This window comes from Kogia breviceps, chromosome 1 (genome assembly GCF_026419965.1).
Source record: "Kogia breviceps isolate mKogBre1 chromosome 1, mKogBre1 haplotype 1, whole genome shotgun sequence".
Classification (NCBI taxonomy): domain Eukaryota; kingdom Metazoa; phylum Chordata; class Mammalia; order Artiodactyla; family Physeteridae; genus Kogia; species Kogia breviceps.
Window position 1 is genome coordinate 187,924,415 of NC_081310.1, and position 20,862 is coordinate 187,945,276.

Below are 20,862 nucleotides of genomic sequence, written 5' to 3' on the forward strand. Positions count from 1 at the left end.
TTGGGTAGCAGCCTACCCAAAATTTCCTTCTGGCATCTAGTCAGTTTATTGGATATCTGTTTGAAAAACTGACTAGATACTTCATTATTTCTATCTAGTTTGGGTGGTTATGTTCACCTTAGAGATAATTTTATATCATTTTTGCATTTTTTTGCTAACACTTAGAAGAATGTGACTTTGAGAGTAAGCGTCACCTAAGTTCTGTATCTCCTGTGAATGCTGGTTGTTGTATGATGTTGAAATCCTCACACTTGAGTTTTTCCTGTGGTCCTATGAATGTGTCTCATGCCTGTAGAGCTCATAACAACAATTAAGGCCACAGACAGGGCCAGCTGATTGAGGGTGTGCTGAGGAGAATGTCTTGCTCTCTTTCAGTTACTTGGTGAATTACTGGGGAGCCAAAGTTGTCTCAGAATTACTTTCTTGGCCTGTGAAATGTGTAGAATATGGAACAAGTTTTATATAGATATAAAATGTGCGTTTTACCATTTTCTGCTTTGGGTGTATTCTCTAGAAAGACCTGGTGAGGAGCAGACTTGAGAGCCAAATCTCAGTTGAAGATTGGGACTCCACCCAGTTCTGCTTTGGAAATTGAATTTGGAACAATTCTTACTGTTAGGGAGCTGTTGAGGCAATACCAAAAGCTTCTACCTCTGTGACTGCTCTTTTTGCTTCTTCCAGGAGGCCTGTGCCCTTCAATATTACTTCTTGATACTGTGGAGGATTCTAGGGATTTTGCCACCGTCGAAGACTTACATGAACCAGCTGGCCATGAACTCGCCAGAGATGAGTGAATGTGACATCCTACACACTCTGCGGTGGTCTTCCCGCCTCCGGATCAGCTCCTATGTCAGCTGGATAAAGGTACCACAAGGCTTGCTGCTGTGGAGTATTCAAAGCCAACATACTCGAATTCTAGGAACTTTTAAATTTAAGGCTAATGAAAGCCTTAGACATTGTCTGTATTGATCTCCTGAACACTTTTTTCTTGCTGTAAATAGGACCACCTTATCAAACAGGGAATGAAGGCTGAACATGCTGGTTCTCTCCTAGAACTGGCATCCAGCAAGTGCAGCTCAGTGAAATATGACGTTGAAATCGTAGAGGAATACTTTGCTCGACAGGTATGTGGAAGTTTGGGGTCCATAATGATAGAACTTGGCCTATGCCAGTTTTTTTTTGCTACAACTAATTAATATCTTGTGTATTTTTAAAGATCTCGTCCTTCTGTAGCATCGACTGTACCACCATCTTGCAGCTCCATGAAGTTCCCAGTCTGCAGTCCATCTACACCCTCGATGCTGCTATCTCGAAGGTCCAGGTCTCTCTGGATGAACATTTTTCTAAGATGGCTGCCGAGACCGATCCTCATAAGTCATCTGAGATCACCAAGAACCTGCTTCCAGCCACACTGCAACTCATTGACACCTACGCGTCATTCACTAGGTATGACGGGCTGCCTGCCCAGAGATGTCGGAGATGGGGGAATGTAGATGCTTGGGTGGTTTACTTGCATCTTTAAATGTTTTGTAGCATTTTTCTTGTAGGGTGCAAAGAAAGATAATGTAATTTTTCCAATCACTATCATTTCTGTTATTTACTAAGATGAAGCTCTTTAAATTTCATGGTATGTAGGTAGAGAAAATATTTTCTTAATGAGTTAGAGAGTATTTAAAAAAAATATTTATGTATTTATTTGGTTGAGCCGGGTCTTAGTTGTGGCAGGCGGGCTCCTTAGTTGTGGTGTGCGAACTCTTAGTTGCAGCATGCATGTGGGGTCTAGTTCCCTGACCAGGATCGAACCCGGGCCCCCTGCATTGGGAGCACAGTCTTTTTTTTTTTTTCTTTGCGGTACACGGGCCTCTCACTGCTGTGGCCCTCCTCTTCCATTGCGGAGCACAGGCTCTGGAAGAGCAGGCTCAGTGGCCATGGCTCAGGGGCCTAGCCGCTCCGCAGCATGTGGGATCCTCCCGGACCGGGGCACAAACCTGCGTCTCCTGCATTGGCAGGCGGATTCTCAACCACTGCGCCACCAGGGAAGCCCGGGAGCACAGAGTCTTAACTACTGCGCCTCCAGGGAAATCCCCTAGAGATTATTTTGAAACCCAGCCCTTTCTATAATAAAGATTGCAAATTACACACCCTGTAGACTTGCTTTGTTTATTCTGCATGATGTTTAAATATTTTGAATTCATTTATAAAAATTGGGAATTTATTCACAAGTCAAGATTTCTGGCTTTTCTTCCTTTGGAAGGACTGGCAAAACTGGGCCTGTCTTCCCACATGACAGTAACAAACTGCAGCTAAGGACTGGCTGCTTCTCGTTAGCCGTTCTCACTGGGCCCCTTTAAGCTTATTTACTTTATCTGGTCCCTGTAGGATTGCACTGTTCAGTTCCTGTTTTATGGGGTGTTGATGGTGAAAGGGACTTAGATTGTTGTAAAACTTAACTAATGTCTTAGTGTGTTTGCAGTAGACAGAGGACTATTGCTTGAGGCAAAATTTTTGAACGAATATGAGCAATAAACTTGAATGACAAGTGTGAGTGTTTGCTGCATGTCAAGTACTTTTCTAGGTGTTGGGGGTACAGTGGTAGCAAAGCTGACTGAGTCACTGCCCTTTGAGAGTGTCTAGGCTCTAATCTAGCCCATCAGGCTAAGACTGTCTAAACTGAGCTGTTAATACATGTTCCTGGGCAAATAAGTTTAGGAAGTGCTTTTTTTAAAAAAGAAAAAAAATAATAATACTTCGCAGAGCCTTTAATATATACATTGCCAGTCTTCTGAGGCCAGGAAGAGTGTGGTAGATATGGAATTGAGTTTTGTAAGCATTTCAGAGGATGGCATATTCTTTGGGAAACAGTTACCCATTGTAATTCTTAGAAGACCCAACTGAGATAAAGGTTTTTCGATTTGTCTAGGGTTAGTGTTTCCTAACCAAAATGGCACTAGATTCCTTCAGCTTTGACATAACCCCGTTTTTTTTTTTTTTCTCCAGAGCCTATTTGCTGCAGAACTTTAATGAAGAGGGATCCACTGAAAAACCTTCCCAGGAGAAATTGCACGGCTTTGCTGCTGTTTTGGCTATTGGCTCCAGTAGGTGCAAGGCGAACACTCTGGGTAAGTGAATGTACTTTTGAATAAGACTGTTACTAGTATGACTAGTCGTGCCATTTCTCTCCCTTTCTACCTGTCTACTGCATTTATCATTTATTGGAATCTTTCTGAGTGTCAAGCATTGACATAGGTTTATCTGTTTTGATCTTCACAATAACCTTATTAGGTAAGTTTTGTTATTATCCCCCATTACTCATTAGGAAATTGAGGCTTAGAGAAGTTATTTGCCCAAGTCCTACATCTTGCAAGTGGCAGAGCTGGGATCCAAACCAAGATAAGTTGGTTCCAAGGCATTAGGCTGTTTCACTGTTGGCAAAGACCTTTGTTCTTTTCATTTATAGAGATTAGGAAGACTAGCAAGCTACTGCTTAGTGCTTGGGAGAACTTCTTCCTTGTGTTAGGAATGATCGAATCGAAATTTAGGATGGGGAATCAAAAGGACTTGAGCAGGATTGGAGTTAAGTGCAATAGTTACCCTTTAAAATTTACAGGCATTTGTGTGTTCCTGAATTTCAAGCTTCAGGGACCCTTTTAATGTTCAGATATTCTCACTTTTAGAAATTTAATTCCATTACTTCTTTGAATACTGTTCTTAATGTGCATTAATGATCCCTGCCCTCAAGATTTGTGTTAAGGAGAAAAGAGATCAAAGTGATACCTATTCATAGAAGGTCTAGATGTTTAATAGCGACTTGTAGTGACTTGCTCTCACTTTGCATCTTTTATTCAGTCGTCTTCTTTACTTGCAAGATTAGAAAGTGAATACGATGGGAAAGGAAAACCTTACAGTTGAGATTGTTAGCTGTTAAGCAATTAGCAAGTTCTTGGACATAGTGCTGCTACAGAAATCAATATCCATCTAAGCTATCTTAGTAATTATTTTGGCAGCCTGGGCTGTGGTGTGTTTCTCTCTGCATTTGGGCTTGGCTTTTAAAATGCTGCGTGTCGTTCTTTCTCTCTTAACGATGATTCCTTTTCCTTTCTGTCTCCTCCAGGTCCAACACTGGTTCAGAATTTACCATCTTCGGTGCAGGCTGTGTGTGAATCCTGGAACAACATCAACACCAATGAGTTTCCAAACATTGGATCCTGGGTGAGTGTCTGTCTGTTCCCAGGAGTAGAGATTAGGAGCACTGTTCTGTTTCTGTGTTCTCTTCTTACTCTTTAGGCTTAAACTAGCTACCAAGAGATCTTAATATGCTGCAGTAGTAGTTGCTATGGCTGAATCAATAATCAAGGCCTTGAATTACTCAAATGGTACTCATATGATCATTTTGCTAAGAATAAGAAGTCTGTTACTGGGTTATAGAATAACTGCTTTATTACAGTGGACCCTTGAACAATACAGGGTTGAACAGCATGGGTCCACTTACACACGATTTTTTTCACTAAATCTGGACTGCAGTACTAAATGGTCTGTGGTTGGTTGAATCTGTGGATGTGGAACTGCACATGCGGGGGGCTGACTGTAAAGTTGTACGTGGATTTTTGACTGCACAGACAGTCAGCACCCCTAACCCCTGTGGTACGTAAGGGTCAACTACTAGGAGCCTCAGTTTCTTCATCTGCTGAATACTGGATGTAAAGATTAAGGATATTAAATGTAAAGTGCCTAGCACATTATCTCTCACATGAATTCTCAGTAAATGTTAACCGTTTCCTTTCCTTTTTAGGTTATATGTCAAGAACCTGCTCCTTTTGTCATACATAATTTTATGGGGTAGCTTTTAAGTTCTCTAGGCTTTTGGAAGGCTGTTGAGTCCTCTGTTAGTTTCCTTGATCTTTCTGTGTGTGCTCTACTCAGATTACCTCTATTAACAGATTATTGCGTTATACAGTTCTTTGGAGAAACCAAGTGTTATAATCTAGTTATCCCTGCTTTGTAATCGTGACCTCTGTTTACATCACTCAGAGCTACAGTGCAAGGATAATCAAGATATTTGTAATGTGGACCCAGATGCATTGTAAAATCCAGATCTTTCTTAGTTACTAGAGGCAAACAAACATAGTTTTAATGTTAAATATAATCTAATTATTTGAAAAGTGGTATTGGGTATCTTAACTATATACTAACTAAATTTTAGCTTAACTTTAACTTTTAAATTTGAACTCAACTTTGTGCTAACTAAAATTTGTTAACTGTTTCCTTTACTCCACCCCGCTTTCCTTCCCAGGATGAATAAGAGTGTATACTGAATAGAGTCATTGTCTGTAAATCTCAGTGGGGTCTTCTTAGGTTATGTCATCATGGTTTCTTTTTTCTCACCTAAGAATTTGGTCCTGGGAGATAGACGGTCTATCCGTTGATGTCTGCTTTGCCTCCTTTCAGCGCAATGCCTTTGCCAATGACACCATCCCTTCTGAGAGTTACATCAGTGCTGTGCAGGCCGCTCACCTGGGGACTCTTTGTGGCCAGAGTCTGCCCCTGGCTGCTTCTCTGAAGCACACCCTCCTCTCACTGGTCAGGTTGACCGGAGATCTTATAGTGTGAGTACCTTTTACGTAGCCCTAAGTGCTCTCTACCCCTGTATTCTGTCACAGCTAAGGGAAGACAATGGGAGTTTTAATAACCGCATAATAATACTTCTTTTGCCTGCTTCTATAGCAGAGAGAGCCTGTTGCCTTAGAGTATGAACGTTTACCTAGAATGATTTTTGGCTTAGATGGGAAGGGCAGCTGAGTACCTCCCCCCTCCTTCTGTGTAGTATGTTTCAGAAAACGCATGCTGGTTTTAAACCGTATTGTGATTTGGAGGTACTCTGGGTTTAAGTTTCAAGGTGACAATGATGTATTTGAAGTCATGCTTCTCCAGATTCGTTGCGGAAGTTAGATGCTGCCATCGTGGAGACTAAGGGCAGGCCAGTGGAGGGACTATTTTGTTTTCCTGTACATAGGTCACGGGTAAAGTCATCTCATTGCCTTAAAAGTGATCCAGATTCCTGGGAATTCTTCTAGAAAGGTTGTCTGGGAGGGTTATTAGTTTAGGTTTCAGTTAATTTTCTTTTCTAAATATTATAAAATACATCTTATAGTATTAATTTAACATCTTAATAAGTGGCCTTTTTATATGGCAATGATTTTAGCTTCTGATATAATAATGAGAAAGGAGACCATGAAGTTGCATGATTATACCTATGTAAAAAACAGCTATGAAAGGAAGAAAGCCCTTCTCAGTATATGAGTAGATTGCCCTCTCCTCCCCTCGCAGCCTTTGAGAGGAGTATATTCACTAATTTGGTTCTGTTTTCTTTGCTGAAGTTGGTCCGATGAGATGAACCCGCCACAGGTAATTCGGACCCTGCTTCCCCTTCTTCTGGAGTCGAGCACTGAGAGTGTCGCTGAGATCAGTAGCAACTCTCTAGAGCGCATCCTGGGCCCTGCAGAGTCTGATGAGTTCTTGGCTCGCATTTATGAGAAACTAATCACTGGCTGTTACAACATTCTGGCTAATCATGCAGATCCCAATAGGTGAGCCTGATTGGGGAGAAGCCTCCAGTTCCTGTGACCTCCTGCTACCATCAGTGAAATGTACCAACACTAGCTTCTTTATGTTGTTAATTAATAGATTAGGATTGTGCTTTTTTTTTTTTTTTTTTTTTTTTTTTTTTGACTGCACCATGCAGCATGTGGGATCTTAGTTCCCCAGCCAGGGATCGAACCCATGCCCCCTGCGTTGGAAGCATGGAATCTTAACCACTGGACCGCTAGGGAAGTCCAGGATTGTGCTTTTTAACAGAAAGTTCTATACTTGTGTGCATTTTGTGTTCTTGTGGACACACAGGAAAGGTTACTTGGAATCTTCTTTTGTGATTCTTAGGAGTAAACATGCTGTGCTAGATGTGATGAAGTGTACAAAGGAGCATGATAAGATTTCTAATATTTTTGTAACCATGCTTCTGAGATAGGTGTTCTGTGGAATTAGGTGGTCTCATAGCATTGTTTGACCTTGATAGTGTAGGCCATGTTGATGTAGGAGAGTCTTACAGAAGAGTTGAATAAGTTACAGTTTTATCCCACTGAGAACTGTACAAATAAAGGGTTCCAGGTATTGGTATTTCCTGCCTTTTTGTTGTTGAGGAATCCAGGTTTTCATCTGGATGAAAAGGGGCTGCCTTTTCTTTTTCTCTCCCTCTCCACTTTTCTTTCGTCCCCCCCTTCCGTCTTTCCCTCCCTTCCTTCCTCTTTCTAACAGTTTGAAATAACAGCAGTCATTCTTGGAACTCTTAGCCATCGACTACATCAGTTACCTCAGATTTTAGGAATTTTAAAATTTTATTTCAGTTTAACTCCTCAAAAATTTATTGAGCACCTACTGTATGCTAGGGTTTATGCTAAGCTTTGACAAAACAAAATTGAATATTGTCCTCAAAAGGTGTAGCCGTAAACGGACTTTGGATTTTTAAAGGTCAGGATTAGGAGGACATTGGAACAGCCCTTGTTTCTGGTAGTTAATTTTTCTTTTGGATTTTCAGTGGACTGGATGAATCCATCTTAGAGGAATGTCTCCAATATTTGGAAAAGCAACTGGAAAGCAGCCAGGCTCGTAAAGCTATGGAGGAATTTTTCTCTGACAGGTGAACTGTGTTTTGTTCTCCTCAGTGAACATTTTTGAATATCTCCTAGAAGTAGGGACCTGTCTATGTTGACTTGGGTGTTCTTTCTCAGGGAATACAAAAGTCTGTTAAGGTGTTTGTACCTCTGGGAGGACTTCAGTTAACTGCTGACTCCTTGAGGTTATTGGTGGAGGGGGTTGATTTCATGAACACCTAGTATTGTTGACTCACAAATGACCAGTTCCCCTAGAGGGGATGAGATTGTGAAGAAATAGGAAGGATGCCTTTTATGTGAAGCTTAATGTGATTCTTCCATTTTTACCCTCCTGCCTTTCAGTGGAGAACTTGTGCAGATCATGATGGCAACAGCCAATGAGAACCTCTCTGCTAAATTCTGTAACCGAGTTTTGAAATTCTTCACCAAACTCTTCCAGCTGAGTGAGTGACAGCTTTTAGTAATCTTCTTAAGGGAACTTTGATGTCCAGCTAATGACTGTGCCTATCTTCTGCCCAAGTATAACTATGGCATGAAAATGCTAACATGTGGAGAGAATCCCTCAGAGATAGTTTGGAAAGAAGTCGAAAACTTCCTTGGAGGCTTTCCCCCTTTTCTGGCTCACAGTCTGCACCTTCCTTCCTTTCCCCTGCCCCCCTTCACTGACCTTCGCCTCTCGGTCTGTCTCCAGCTGAGAAGAGCCCTAACCCGAGCCTTCTGCATCTCTGTGGTTCCCTGGCACAGCTGGCTTGCGTGGAGCCCGTGCGTCTCCAGGCCTGGCTCACCCGCATGACTGCATCACCCCCCAAAGATTCCGATCAGCTGGATGTGATCCAGGAGAACAGGCAGCTGCTACAGTTGTTGACCACGTACATCGTTCGGGAAAACAGGTAGGGCATCTGCATGTATTTCACATGTTCTAACGGCCCCAGAAATAAGGTGAGATCACTGCAGCTGTCTTTCTTTCAGGAATCAGTCATGAGCATTTTAAGTCCTTAATTACTCTTATAAATTTAGAAGTGTACAAATTCCTGTTGCTTACTTACCAACTTGCTATTTCTTCTCTATCAGCCAAGTCGGGGAAGGTGTGTGTGCTGTGCTGTTGGGCACCCTGATCCCCATGGCAACAGAGATGCTGGCCAACGGTGATGGGACTGGTTTCCCTGAACTCATGGTTGTGATGGCTACCCTGGCCAGTGCAGGTCAAGGTGCTGGCCATCTTCAGCTTCATAATGCTGCTGTGGACTGGCTGAGTAGATGGTAAGAGGGTGAAATTGGAGGAACGCATCTGTATGTTACAACATTGCTCTTAGAGAAAAGGGGGATAATTAATTACAGGCTATCTTCTGTAGCTCAGAGTGAGTATAAAAGAAATTTGAATCTCTACCTTTTTATTGGGGATTGAGGGAGTAGCCAGTAACTGTTCAGTTTAGATTTAATCTTCATTATTTTATTAGTAGGGTTTTCTGTTCATTATTCCTGGGAGAAGTCTTGGGGAAAGTGTACCACCTGCCACTGATAGGAACACAACCCCCAACTTCTGATTACCCACATAATTTTTTAAGAATGCCTTTGGTTCACAGTGTCTACAAATTGATGCAAGATATGTGAAGATGCTTCCTTTCTTTGATTCCTTACATGATTTTGTGTCCCCCCCCCCTTTTTTTTTTCTTTGGGACAGCAAGAAATACCTGTCACAGAAGAATGTGGTTGAAAAACTGAATGCTAATGTAATGCATGGAAAGGTAAGACAAGTGAGGAGTGACAGCAGTCAGGGAGTGGTGATTCTTATCTTCGTGACCAGGTGGAAGTCTCCTTCCTGTTGGTTTCTGTCCCCGGCTAGCCTACAGAGGATAAGGCCTATAATCTCAAAGACCTAGAAGTGTGTAATTGCTAACTGCATGCCCTTAGGCCTCTTCTTGGTGGCAAGAAGTGATAGGAAGGAAATATTCTGGTAAACAGACATCCAACAGAGTCCTTCTTGGAACAGGGAATTCCTCTCTTTTTAGGTATTGGCATGCTCTGGAAAATTGTCCCCTGCTCCTGCATTGGAACTGTGTGCTCTGAGTGTTATACGGAGTTACAGTCTACCTCCTCAGCTCCAGTCCAGATGCTAGAATTGTTTTACCTGAAGGTTCAGGTCACTGTGCTGAGAAAAACGGTGGAAACTGGCAGAAATCTTGCATTCAGGCATTTTCTCCCCCCACCCAACCCATGAACCTGACGTGGTGGCTAAGAGCAGATAACTGGCCTCTGACCCACCACAGCACCATTCATCTCTCCCTGCTTTCTTGCTGATCTTTATCCGTTCCACACGGAACTGTTGGAGTGCAGAGTGAAGGAACTTAGAAATCTGAGGCTTTGATGCCAGACTTTTGGGTTTTTTTAGGCAAGCACGAACTATCTGCAGTGATTTGCTAGAAAAATTTTCCCTTGATCTCTGAAGCTATTCCTCCCCTCCTGCATTAATTTAAAACCCAGTAATTTAAATATCTTTCACTAATGGTTAAAAAAAATGGTAACAGCTGGAAAAAAGCCAATGAGAGCTTATTCATACTTTTAATATAGCCTTTTTTCTTTTTTCTTGAGGTGTCATTGACATAGAATATTATATTAGTCTCAGATGTACACCATAATGATTTGATATTTGTTTTTATTGCAGAATGATCAGAGTAAGTCTAGTTAATATCCATCACCATACGTAGTTAACAGAATTTGTTTTTTCTTGCAATGAGGACTTTCAAGACCTACTTTCTTCATAACTTTCAGTTATGGATATAATAGTATTTATTAACTCTAGTCACTATGTTTGACTTTACATCCCCATGACTTATTTATTTTATAACTGGAAGTTTGTACCCTTTGACCCCCATCACCCATTTCACCCACCCTCCTACCCCCTGCCTCTGGCACCACCAGTCTGTTCTTTGTATCAATCTGGTTTTTTCTTGAATGATTTTTGTCTCCATTTTAACTTTTTTTTTCTTGATTTCCATTGTACTTCATGTAATAAAATTTTTTAAAGAGTTGTCTTTGTGCTTAAGAAAGAATGAATCACACTGATTCAGTACAGTTTATTGACCAACTACATGTAGTCGTAGTGCTAAGAGCTGAGGAAATAGATAATTAAAACATGTTGTTTTTCTTCTGCTTTTACATTATTCCTTTGATGTTGAGTGTTATTGGAAAAAGCTTGAGAAAACACAGTTTACATAATAATCGAATATGGAGAACTGAAGTGTCCATGATGTGGTGGTCTTCTCTTACAGCATGTGATAGTCCTGGAGTGCACCTGCCATATTATGTCTTACTTGGCTGATGTCACCAATGCCCTGAGCCAGAGTAACGGTCAAGGCCCAAGTCACCTCTCAGTGGATGGGGAAGAGCGGGCCATTGAAGTGGACTCAGACTGGGTGGAGGAGCTGGCAGTGGAAGAGGAAGACTCCCAGGCTGAGGATTCAGTAAGTAAAGTAACCACCACGGTCATGGCTGATGGGCACTTGCAGAGCTCACACTAACAATCCTTTGGCCCTCCCTTCTAGCCCCTGTGAGCTTCAGAACCCTTCCCAGTCCTTGTTGCTTTCTCACAGCTTACATGACTAATGCCAGACTGATTTTCCAGGCCTGCAGAGCATGCTGTAGGGCTCTAATCTCCTAGGGGAAGGACCGTTTAATAAGCACATGCCTTCCTCCATCTAGAGGCACTTGTCCTACAGTCCCTTGGTTTTTGCATCCAAAATGGAGTTTCAAAGATGAATTCTTCATGAGGATGGTGTGAGCTCCCTTGTAGAGAAAGCATAAGATTTATTTTTTTCTTAGCCACAAAACCTTAAGGTCTCACCTGAAATTGCAGCATATTTATAACCTGCAAGCTATCTCCAATTGTAGTAGGTTTCTACTGGTCATTTATGAGTCAGTGTTTTACTCTCCTTAGGGTGTGTTTTTATGGGTCCCTGTGTAGAAGGATGTATTTCTGATTAAAACTATTTATTATCTTTGAAGGATGAAGATTCTCTTTGCAATAAATTGTGCACTTTTACCATCACTCAGAAAGAATTCATGAACCAGCATTGGTAAGAGTAGTTTTTCGTTTCAGGTGAGGGTTTGCTGGGCCTTGATTGTTGGGACTTCTGGGCTCATTGGCTGGTTCTCATTCTTCGTAGGTACCACTGTCACACCTGCAAAATGGTTGATGGGGTGGGTGTGTGCACAGTATGTGCCAAGGTGTGCCACAAGGATCATGAGATTTCCTATGCCAAGTATGGATCCTTCTTCTGTGACTGTGGAGCCAAGGAAGATGGCAGCTGTCTGGTGAGAGATTGGAACATTCTCTCGGCTATAAAGGGTGACTTGTTGGTGATACAAATGCTTAAGCCAAACTGGGAAATTCCCATGTCACCTTCATGGTGGCCTGGGTCTAGGACTAAGTTCTGGTTGTCATTGATTAGCTATATACTCATGGCCTACGCACTTCATTTAGAATGTTAGAACTTGCAAAGTCCTTAGAGATCTTGCAGCTTTTTTCAAAGACCCCCTCCACAATTTCAAGACCTATTGCTCTGAGTGGTTAAAGTATCAGACATTAGGTGAATACAGTGAAGATCAGAATTCAGGCTTTTGGATAATCTTTAAATGGTTAGCCACTGTCTCCTTTGGGTCAGATTTTCCTTCAACATCTTAGGCAGTATTTCATCTATGTTTGTGGCAAGACATGGGGCCTCTGACGTTTTCTGTCCGTAGGCTCTAGTGAAGCGAACTCCCAGCAGCGGCATGAGCTCCACCATGAAGGAGTCAGCATTTCAGAGTGAACCCAGAGTTTCAGAGAGTCTCGTGCGCCACACCAGCACCTCCCCGGCTGACAAGGCCAAAGTCACCATCAGCGACGGAAAGGTTGCTGATGAAGAGAAGCCCAAGAAGAGCAGCCTGTGCCGCACGGTGGAGGGCTGCCGGGAGGAGCTGCAGAACCAGGTGGGCTCCGGTGGCGTCCAGCACGGGGGCCAGAGCACGGCGCCTGACCAGCTGGTCCACGAGCGATCAGTGCACCAGGCTCTCCTTATGACTCCACTAGTGGGCATGGGGTTGTTTCCTCCTCTCTCTAAATTTACTGTTTTCCACAGTGGAATATGAATAGTGTGTGTTGTCAGTCACTACTTCATAAGGAAGAATTTATGACTGAGGAGTGTTTGGGAAGTTTGTGGGAGGGTAAATTTTAGTTGTGTAGCACTCTAGAGCACACTTTCTTGGTCAGGCTTCCTCATCTGAAGCACAGAACACAGAAAATGATTTGAGCGATTATTTTCTCAGTTTTCCTAAGGATGGTACATAACTAGAGGCATTCTGGATGCATTGGGGAGAAGTTAACTAATTATACATGGTGGGTGCATTCAAGCAGTAGGATATCGACGTGGGATCCCTGGTTTAGGAAGATTGCTCTGGATTAGTAGCACAATAGCGTATTGACTGGAATCAAATCCAGTGTTATTAGAGAGAGTGAGATGAGGGCTAGAATATCAAACTGCTGAAGTGAGGAAAGTGGGTTCTGGATTCTGTAGGTAGTTACTAGCAAGATTGTGCTGATGAGTATGACCCATTATTTTTCTGTCTCTTTTTTTTTTTTTTTTTTCACTTGTGTATTTGGATTTTTCTCAGGCCAATTTCTCCTTCGCTCCTCTCGTGTTAGACATGCTCAGTTTCCTCATGGATGCCATTCAGACCAACTTTCAGCAGGCTTCAGCTGTGGGGAGCAGCAGCCGGGCTCAGCAGGCCCTCCGGGAGCTGCACACAGTGGACAAGGTGGTTGAGATGACAGACCAGCTGATGGTGAGTGTGGCAGGGGCTGGGGGTTAGGTGCATGTGAGGACCAGCACGTTGACTGAGATGCCCAAGTGTGCCAGCTACTCTGAGGAATATCCTTAGCACAGTCAACCCCTGGCCATTCAGAACTTAGAATTTAAGATACCGTGACATCCAATGTGAAAATCAGCATGTGAGGTGTGTCTTCCAGAGAAGGGAATCCAGAGGTCATTCGGACAAACCCAGTGAGTAAGTCTCCTTTTTAGTTCACATAAATATGTGAACCCCTGGATGTGAGGAACGACATTTGGGGGAAATTATAATAGTTAGAAATTTTTTCTGTATGTAAAATAGAAGACCTTATTGAATCGTCTCCCCTAAGTTTCACCTTGTTTACAAAAATAATGCTTGTCCTCTTTGGCTTATAGCCAAAGATTACCTTTAGGTAGAGTCTTCCTGTAATTCTTCCTATGACTTGGGTTGTAAGTTGTAAGTCATTATCCACTTTACACCTGCTGCTTAACACTGACTGTAGGAGCCCTGGCGTGGTCTGCCTGGAGTCTTAGCAGCTGTGTAAAGTAGTAGAAGGTAAAGTGTCAGCATTTCTGGAAGGGAAGTGTGAAAATGAGTGAGGTACACAAATAGATCTCACAAGGTGACTGCTTTTAAGGGAAACATAATCACTTGGTAATACACACACATATATTCTGGTATTTTATTAAAAATCAGTCACAGTTGGGCATTCCCTGGTGGCCCAGTGGTTAGGACTTGGCGCTTTCACTGCTGTGGCTTGGGTTCAATCCCTGGGCAGGGAACTAAGATCCCGCAAGCCTCGTGGCGCAGCCAAAAAAAAAAAAGGCGTTTTAACATTTTTTTAAAAGTGAATATTTTGTATTAATTTAGCTTAATGCTAAACTAATACATCATTCTCTGCATTGTTCTTATTGGACTGACAATAATTTTGATGAATTTACCTAACTGTCTATGGATTAGAGATTGGAATCCATTGCTTTAATTAATTAATTAATTTTTGGCTGCATCGGGTCATCGTTGCTGTGCTTGGGCTTTCTCTAGTTGCAGTGAATGGGGACTGCTCTTCGTTGCGGTGCGCGGGCTTCTCATTCTCGTGGCTTCTCTTGTTGTGGAGCTCGGGCTCTAGGCTCATGGGCTTCAGTAGTTGTGGCTCGTGGGCTCTAGAGTGCAGGCTCAGTAGTTGTGGCGCATGGGCTTGGTTGCTCCGAGGCATGTGGGCTCTTCCCGGACCAGGGCTCAAACCCGTGTCCCCTGCATGGCAGGCGGATTCTTAACCACTGCTCCACCAGGGAAGCCCCGTCCCGTTGCTTTTGAATAACTAAATTGTGCAGTGTCTCAGTCACATGCATAGCATGTGTATGAATCCACTTGATCTTTTTTGCCTTATTACCGCCTTCTCTCTCTGTTTCCCTCTTTGCCAGGTCCCCACATTAGGTTCCCAGGAAGGTGCCTTTGAGAATGTTCGGATGAATTACAGCGGAGACCAGGGCCAGACTATTCGACAGCTAATCAGCGCCCATGTGCTCAGGAGGGTGGCTATGTGTGTGCTCTCCTCCCCTCATGGGCGCCGCCAGCATTTGGCCGTAAGCCATGAGAAAGGCAAGGTGGGTCCTCCAATTCCTTCCCTTTCATTTGAGGTCATGTTTGTTTTAGGTGCTGAGCAAAACAAATAGATGACTACACTCAGATTGGCCCTCAGGAAAAAAGTCTGTTGGGTTCCAGCCAAGCTTCAGTGACAGAGCTCGACAAACTTTTCTACTTGAACCCTGAGTTACTTTATTCGACTTAGGACCAGTGTGACTAGAACAGAGAGTCTAAATAGTTAATTCCCACTCTATTGTGGGAACCCCTAGGCGAAGGTGACGACTGGTCGTTTCCTAGGACACCGTGGCTCCCAGTCTTTCCCATTTTGGCCACTCTGAGGACACAACTGGGGAGAGAAGAGTCTTCATAGGAAGGCTCAGTGATCCTTATTTAGTTCTTTCCTGCCCTCCCAGCCCTCGAAGGGCACAGGGAAGTTTATCGTGTTTTATAGAAGCAGGAGAGGTTGGAGGAGAGTATCCTGACTCACACTTTTCTATATATCCTGACTTCTTCATCATCCGTAAAGTTGTTTTAATCACACCTTAAGTGAAAAACAAACTAGAGATTAAAATAGCTCTAAAATCCTTTCAGAAACATTCTCAGAGAAAATGAGAAGGGACAGTAGTATATGGGAATTGTTTATAAATATTTTATGAACTGATTATACGAAGAGAAGTTGGTTTCTTTTGTCATCTCTAGAAGGAGGAAATGAAAGGCATTCCATTCTTTTAACCGGGGGATGTATGACTGATATTGGTCTTGGAGTTTCCTAAGAGACTTGCCCACAAAAAAAGCCTCCAAATCAGTAGCTCTAGTGAAGGAACGTTTTTATTGCTCTGTGTTCTCTGAGAGGATGTGGGTTAAGAATAAATTGGTAATTATTTCTTCACAGATCACTGTCCTGCAGCTCTCAGCTCTCCTGAAGCAAGCAGATTCCAGCAAAAGGAAGCTGACTCTGACCCGCCTGGCTTCTGCGCCAGTCCCCTTTACTGTGCTGAGCCTCACGGGGAATCCGTGCAAGGAGGACTACCTTGCCGTTTGTGGGCTGAAGGTAACAATCCTGATCCAGGTCTGGTCCTGTTAAGCTGTGGATCCCAGTCACCTTCTCTCCCCTGTTTTCAGCACCACTTTCTCTTACTCATTGTTGAGATCAGAACTTAAAAGTCATTGGGAACACAAAAGAAATCTCTGAACTTCTTCCAGATCTTCCAGATTTCTTTTGTATTGGAAATAATCTTTATGTGTTCTTGACACTTGAGCATGTTACTAGACAGTCTGAGTACTGTCTGGAGGCAGGGAATATTAGGGAAGAAAAGGCAGCGTTAGAACTCTGAAATTAATTAGGCTACTTTGCAAATCAGTTTTTAACCGTTCTGTTCCTTCAACCATGTCCAGGACTGCCATGTGCTGACCTTCAGTAGCTCAGGCTCTGTGTCGGATCATTTGGTTTTGCACCCCCAGTTGGCAACAGGGAACTTCATCATCAAAGCCGTGTGGTTACCTGGTTCACAGACTGAGCTAGCGATCGTCACTGCAGATTTTGTCAAGGTATAGTTATAGCCCTTTGATAATCTCGTCCTAGAATGCTTTTGCTTTTAAATCCAGAATGCCTGATCTCCATTATATGTGTTAGCATGTCTTAGAAATTAAAAATGAAAAATCCTAACATTTTGTTGCCTTTTGTTATGTTGTTGAGCAGGAACTGTGTGCAGGTAGCAGAAAATTGATTCTGGTTCAACACCCCCTGTGTCCAGTTCACAGCTGTTAATTACTGTACTTGGTATAGAATTGGTTGATGTGTGTCTCTCCTCTGCTCATTCCTAAGAGGCAGTGAAAAGATACTTTATCATCTTGTGCTCATTGCCTAGCACTCACCGGTGCTTGCTGAGTGGAGAATGAGTGCTCCTTCCTCACTGATCGCAGCTCTGTGGGTTCACCGGGATAGTTTGGGCATGGGACTGAAATGGATCTCCCTTATTTGATCTTTCTTCCTTCCATTCTGCAGATTTATGACCTGTCCGTTGATGCCTTGAGTCCAACCTTCTACTTTCTCCTGCCCAGCTCAAAGATAAGAGATGTTACCTTCCTCTTCAACGAAGAGGGAAAGAACATCATTGTTATAATGTCTTCGGCTGGGTACATCTATACCCAGCTCATGGAAGAGGCCAGCAGTGCCCAGCAGGGACCCTTCTATGTCACCAATGTGCTGGAAATAAACCACGAGGACCTGAAGGTTAGAGCACACGGCACTGTTCCCTTCTATGCCAGGTTTAATTAGCCTAGCAAGGCTTCTGTTGTTTGTTTCTCTTTTTTCTTCTAACTTTTAATCTAATAGCAAAAACTTTAGTCCTTTAAGACTAAACTTGAAGTTCCTTTATTCTTTTGGTATTTTTAAGGTTTCCTGCGGGGATCTTATACTTTAAGAATGAGACCCCATAATCATGGTGTAAAATGAACAACCAGCCAGAGCAGAAGCTGGTGCCCCAGGCAGCATGAGAAGTTAATGCGGATGTTGTGTCTCTGTTGTGACAGGACAGTAACAGCCAGGTGGCAGGTGGCGGTGTGTCTGTCTACTACTCGCACGTGTTGCAGATGCTGTTCTTCAGCTACTGTCAGGGCAGGTCGTTTGCAGCCACCATCAGTAGGACGACGCTGGAGGTGTTGCAGCTCTTCTCTATCAACATCAAAAGGTGGGGATGAGCACTGACAGGTGAACTTCCACAGCGCCATGTTCAGCAGGAGAGCTCTGCCCCTCTCAAGGGCTCGCCCTTCCCTGCTTGGTGTCTTTAAATCAAGCGGTGTCCAGTGTTGGTAGGTTGGGCGGCCTGCATGGTTTGTCTCCCACCGTGGAGAACCCAAGCTGTAACAGGTAGTTTGGGGAGCCGCTGTCACTCATAGGGTCAGGGTAGCCAGTGTGATTTTAATTTGATTACTGAGTTTTGAGAAGAGAATGTAAGTTTCTCCGAGACACTCGTGCTGCTAAGATGCTCTTTAAGTTTCCCTCCTGGGGGGTTGATCAGTAAATAGAACATGGTGTCAGCAGATGGGGTGAGCTTGAAGCTTGGGGAGGTGGAGGCTGCCATCAGAGTTCTAGGTGACAGGGGTGTGTGAGGTAGTGAGTGTTTTATTTAAGGAGGAGGCAGCAAAGTTTTAGGGTCTCTTCCCCTCTTTCTTTTTTTTTTTTTTTTTTTTTTTTTTTTTTTTTTTTTTTTTTTTTTTTTTTCCGGTACGCGGGCCTCTCACTGTTGTGGCCTCTCCCGTTGCGGAGCACAGGCTCCGGATGCGCAGGCTCAGCGGCCAGGGCTCACGGGCCCAGCCGCTCCGCGGCATGTGGGATCCTCCCGGACCAGGGCACGAACCTGTGTCCCCTGCATTGGCAGGCGGACTCTCAACCACTGCGCCACCAGGGAAGCCCCCCCCCTCTTTCTTATTTGCCACTGAAAAGCACTTTCTCTCTGGCCTGTATTTTGTGAATTACCCAGTTTGAGATGAAATAAAATGGATACCATTCATACGTAGCTTGATGTGCTTGGAAATTCTTAAAAGGACAACAGGTCATCAGCCTTTGGCAGCTCCGTGGCCCTATGCAGTTGACAGCCTTACACACATAGGGCCACCTGTTCCACCAGACAGTGGAACCCAGCAGCTGACTGAGATCCTAAACCAGGACTCCTGCTGGGGATGCACATTGGGGTGTATGAGAGTATTTATGTGGCTCGGAATAAGACTGAGACTCGTGGGTAATTTGAGTCCTTGGGTGAGTATATTGCTCTGAGAGTCCAGTGGTTTGTGAGGATGGCCTTTAGGTCAAGAAAAGAACTGTTAGATGGTGATGGACACCCTAACTGTGGCCACTTTTGTCATCTGTAGTTCCAATGGTGGCAGTAAGACGTCTCCTGCCCTTTGCCAGTGGTCTGAGGTGATGAACCACCCTGGCTTGGTGTGTTGTGTCCAGCAAACTACAGGAGTGCCCCTGGTGGTTATGGTGAAACCAGACACTTTGCTTATCCAGGAGATTAAGACTCTTCCTGCCAAAGCAAAGGTCAGTGCCCCGTTCTCCCATCACTTGAATAGACTGTGAACCTGCTCTATTTTTCTATTTGTGTGTTATGTCACTTTGCCAGCTCTTTCAATGGAGGCCTATAGAAGAATTTTCTCCTAGACACCTTTTCTTTGGCAGCCTCAGCACCCCCTCAGTTGACCATGAATCCAATTGCTTCTCTGCCTCTTTCTGTAGCTTCTGTGCTGTAGGTGCGGGAACTACCACTCCTCTGTCCCCCCCTCCTAGATCCAGGACATGGTCGCCATCAGGCACACAGCCTGCAGTGAGCAGCAGCGGACAACGATGATCTTGCTGTGTGAGGATGGCAGCCTGCGCATCTACATGGCCAACGTGGAGAGCACCTCCTACTGGCTTCAGCCCTCCCTACAGCCCAGCAGTGTCATCAGCATAATGAAGCCTGTTCGAAAGCGCAAAACAGCTACCATCAGTAAGGCCCCTCCTCAGAAGACTGGTAGGGGGCGGGGACTTAGAGTAGACCGTTGTAGATAGAAGAGACAGGGACTGTCCTGCTTGTGCGGCTCATAAAGGTAGCGATTGTGCTAGCTAGTTTCTCAGAAGCAGAGTCAAGGTTCCTGAGGCCACTCACGTTCTGTGCACGGCAAGCACCTGTTGGCTGTCCACTTTAGGCAGCAGTTCCTAGATGCCCAGGAAAGAATTCTCTCTTGGACCTGGTTTGAGATGGTTTTCTCTGGGTTTAAGAAAAATGGCTTCCCTGATGTGGTGTGTAGGATGGAACTGATTGAGGAGTAGATCCTTTGGCTGGTTCATTCTCGCCGACTGGTGTAGAAGCCGTCATAGGGGTCTGAGCTGGAAGTCTTTGCTCCTGAGTGCTGGAGGAGGACTCTTCAGGGAGTGAAAGCTTGAGTTTAGGAGTGAGTGACTTGGGCTGAGCAAAGATCTTTACAGGATTCACCCCACTGTCTGGAATTTGTTCTAGAGTCTTGAGATAATGTTTGAGATAATCATGCGGCTCTTCCTCCTATAAAGAAATAGTTTCTTTTTTTATCTTATTTATTTATTTATTTATTTATTTTTTTGTGGTACGCGGGCCTCTCACTGTTGTGGTGTCTCCCGTTGCGGAGCACAGGCTCCGGACGCACAGGCTCAGCGGCCATGGCTCACGGGCCCAGCCGCTCCGCGGCATGTGGGATCTTCCCGGACCGGGGCACGAACCCGTGTCCCCTGCATCGGCAGGCGGATTCTCAACCACTGCCCCACCAGGGAAGCCCTGTTTATTTTAAATAAACCAGCTCTGAGAGAGCTTGTTGCTATTAAGTGTACCCAATACTGACATCAGATTCCTTCGCCCCGCTAGGTTGTGTTGTGGTTGGGGATGGTGACTGTTGGACAGCTGACCACGTGTAGGCATCATAGTGATGCAAACCTTATGACCCCGAGTTGGCCTAGAAGGATGAGGGAGTGTACGTGTGCACCTAGGGGCGCAGAAGTGGTAGGGAGCGCGCTGATGTTGCTCCGTGGCGACCTGATGCTCTTCCCCACAGCGACTCGCACATCTAGCCAAGTGACCTTCCCCATTGACTTCTTTGAGCACAACCAGCAGCTGACAGATGTGGAGTTTGGTGGTAACGATCTCCTGCAGGTCTACAACGCACAACAGATAAAGCACCGGCTGAATTCCACTGGCATGTATGTGGCCAACACCAAGGTGAGGACTGACTGCACCGTGCTGGGTTCAGTCGCTGGGTAGAAGGACTCGAGGACACA

The 20,862-nt window shown here is 44.2% G+C and overlaps 1 protein-coding gene across 7 annotated transcripts in view; it reads left to right on the top strand.

The window, feature by feature from the left end:
- Positions 1-20,862, top strand: part of UBR4 (ubiquitin protein ligase E3 component n-recognin 4) — a 129,353-nt gene that overhangs the window by 33,112 nt on the left and 75,379 nt on the right. For all 7 annotated transcript variants that reach the window (XM_067016265.1, XM_067016274.1, XM_067016303.1 and 4 more), the window contains exons 23-47: positions 682-864; positions 1,002-1,124; positions 1,217-1,446; positions 2,998-3,119; positions 4,112-4,209; positions 5,446-5,603; positions 6,375-6,584; positions 7,589-7,690; positions 8,007-8,107; positions 8,356-8,554; positions 8,736-8,924; positions 9,346-9,409; positions 10,934-11,125; positions 11,667-11,737; positions 11,828-11,975; positions 12,405-12,632; positions 13,314-13,484; positions 14,912-15,094; positions 15,967-16,125; positions 16,470-16,622; positions 17,080-17,307; positions 17,607-17,764; positions 18,945-19,116; positions 19,363-19,564; positions 20,640-20,803. In XM_067016265.1, the coding sequence (XP_066872366.1) occupies positions 682-864; positions 1,002-1,124; positions 1,217-1,446; positions 2,998-3,119; positions 4,112-4,209; positions 5,446-5,603; positions 6,375-6,584; positions 7,589-7,690; positions 8,007-8,107; positions 8,356-8,554; positions 8,736-8,924; positions 9,346-9,409; positions 10,934-11,125; positions 11,667-11,737; positions 11,828-11,975; positions 12,405-12,632; positions 13,314-13,484; positions 14,912-15,094; positions 15,967-16,125; positions 16,470-16,622; positions 17,080-17,307; positions 17,607-17,764; positions 18,945-19,116; positions 19,363-19,564; positions 20,640-20,803 (4,008 nt within the window). The remainder of the gene's footprint in view (positions 1-681; positions 865-1,001; positions 1,125-1,216; positions 1,447-2,997; positions 3,120-4,111; positions 4,210-5,445; positions 5,604-6,374; positions 6,585-7,588; positions 7,691-8,006; positions 8,108-8,355; positions 8,555-8,735; positions 8,925-9,345; positions 9,410-10,933; positions 11,126-11,666; positions 11,738-11,827; positions 11,976-12,404; positions 12,633-13,313; positions 13,485-14,911; positions 15,095-15,966; positions 16,126-16,469; positions 16,623-17,079; positions 17,308-17,606; positions 17,765-18,944; positions 19,117-19,362; positions 19,565-20,639; positions 20,804-20,862) is intronic.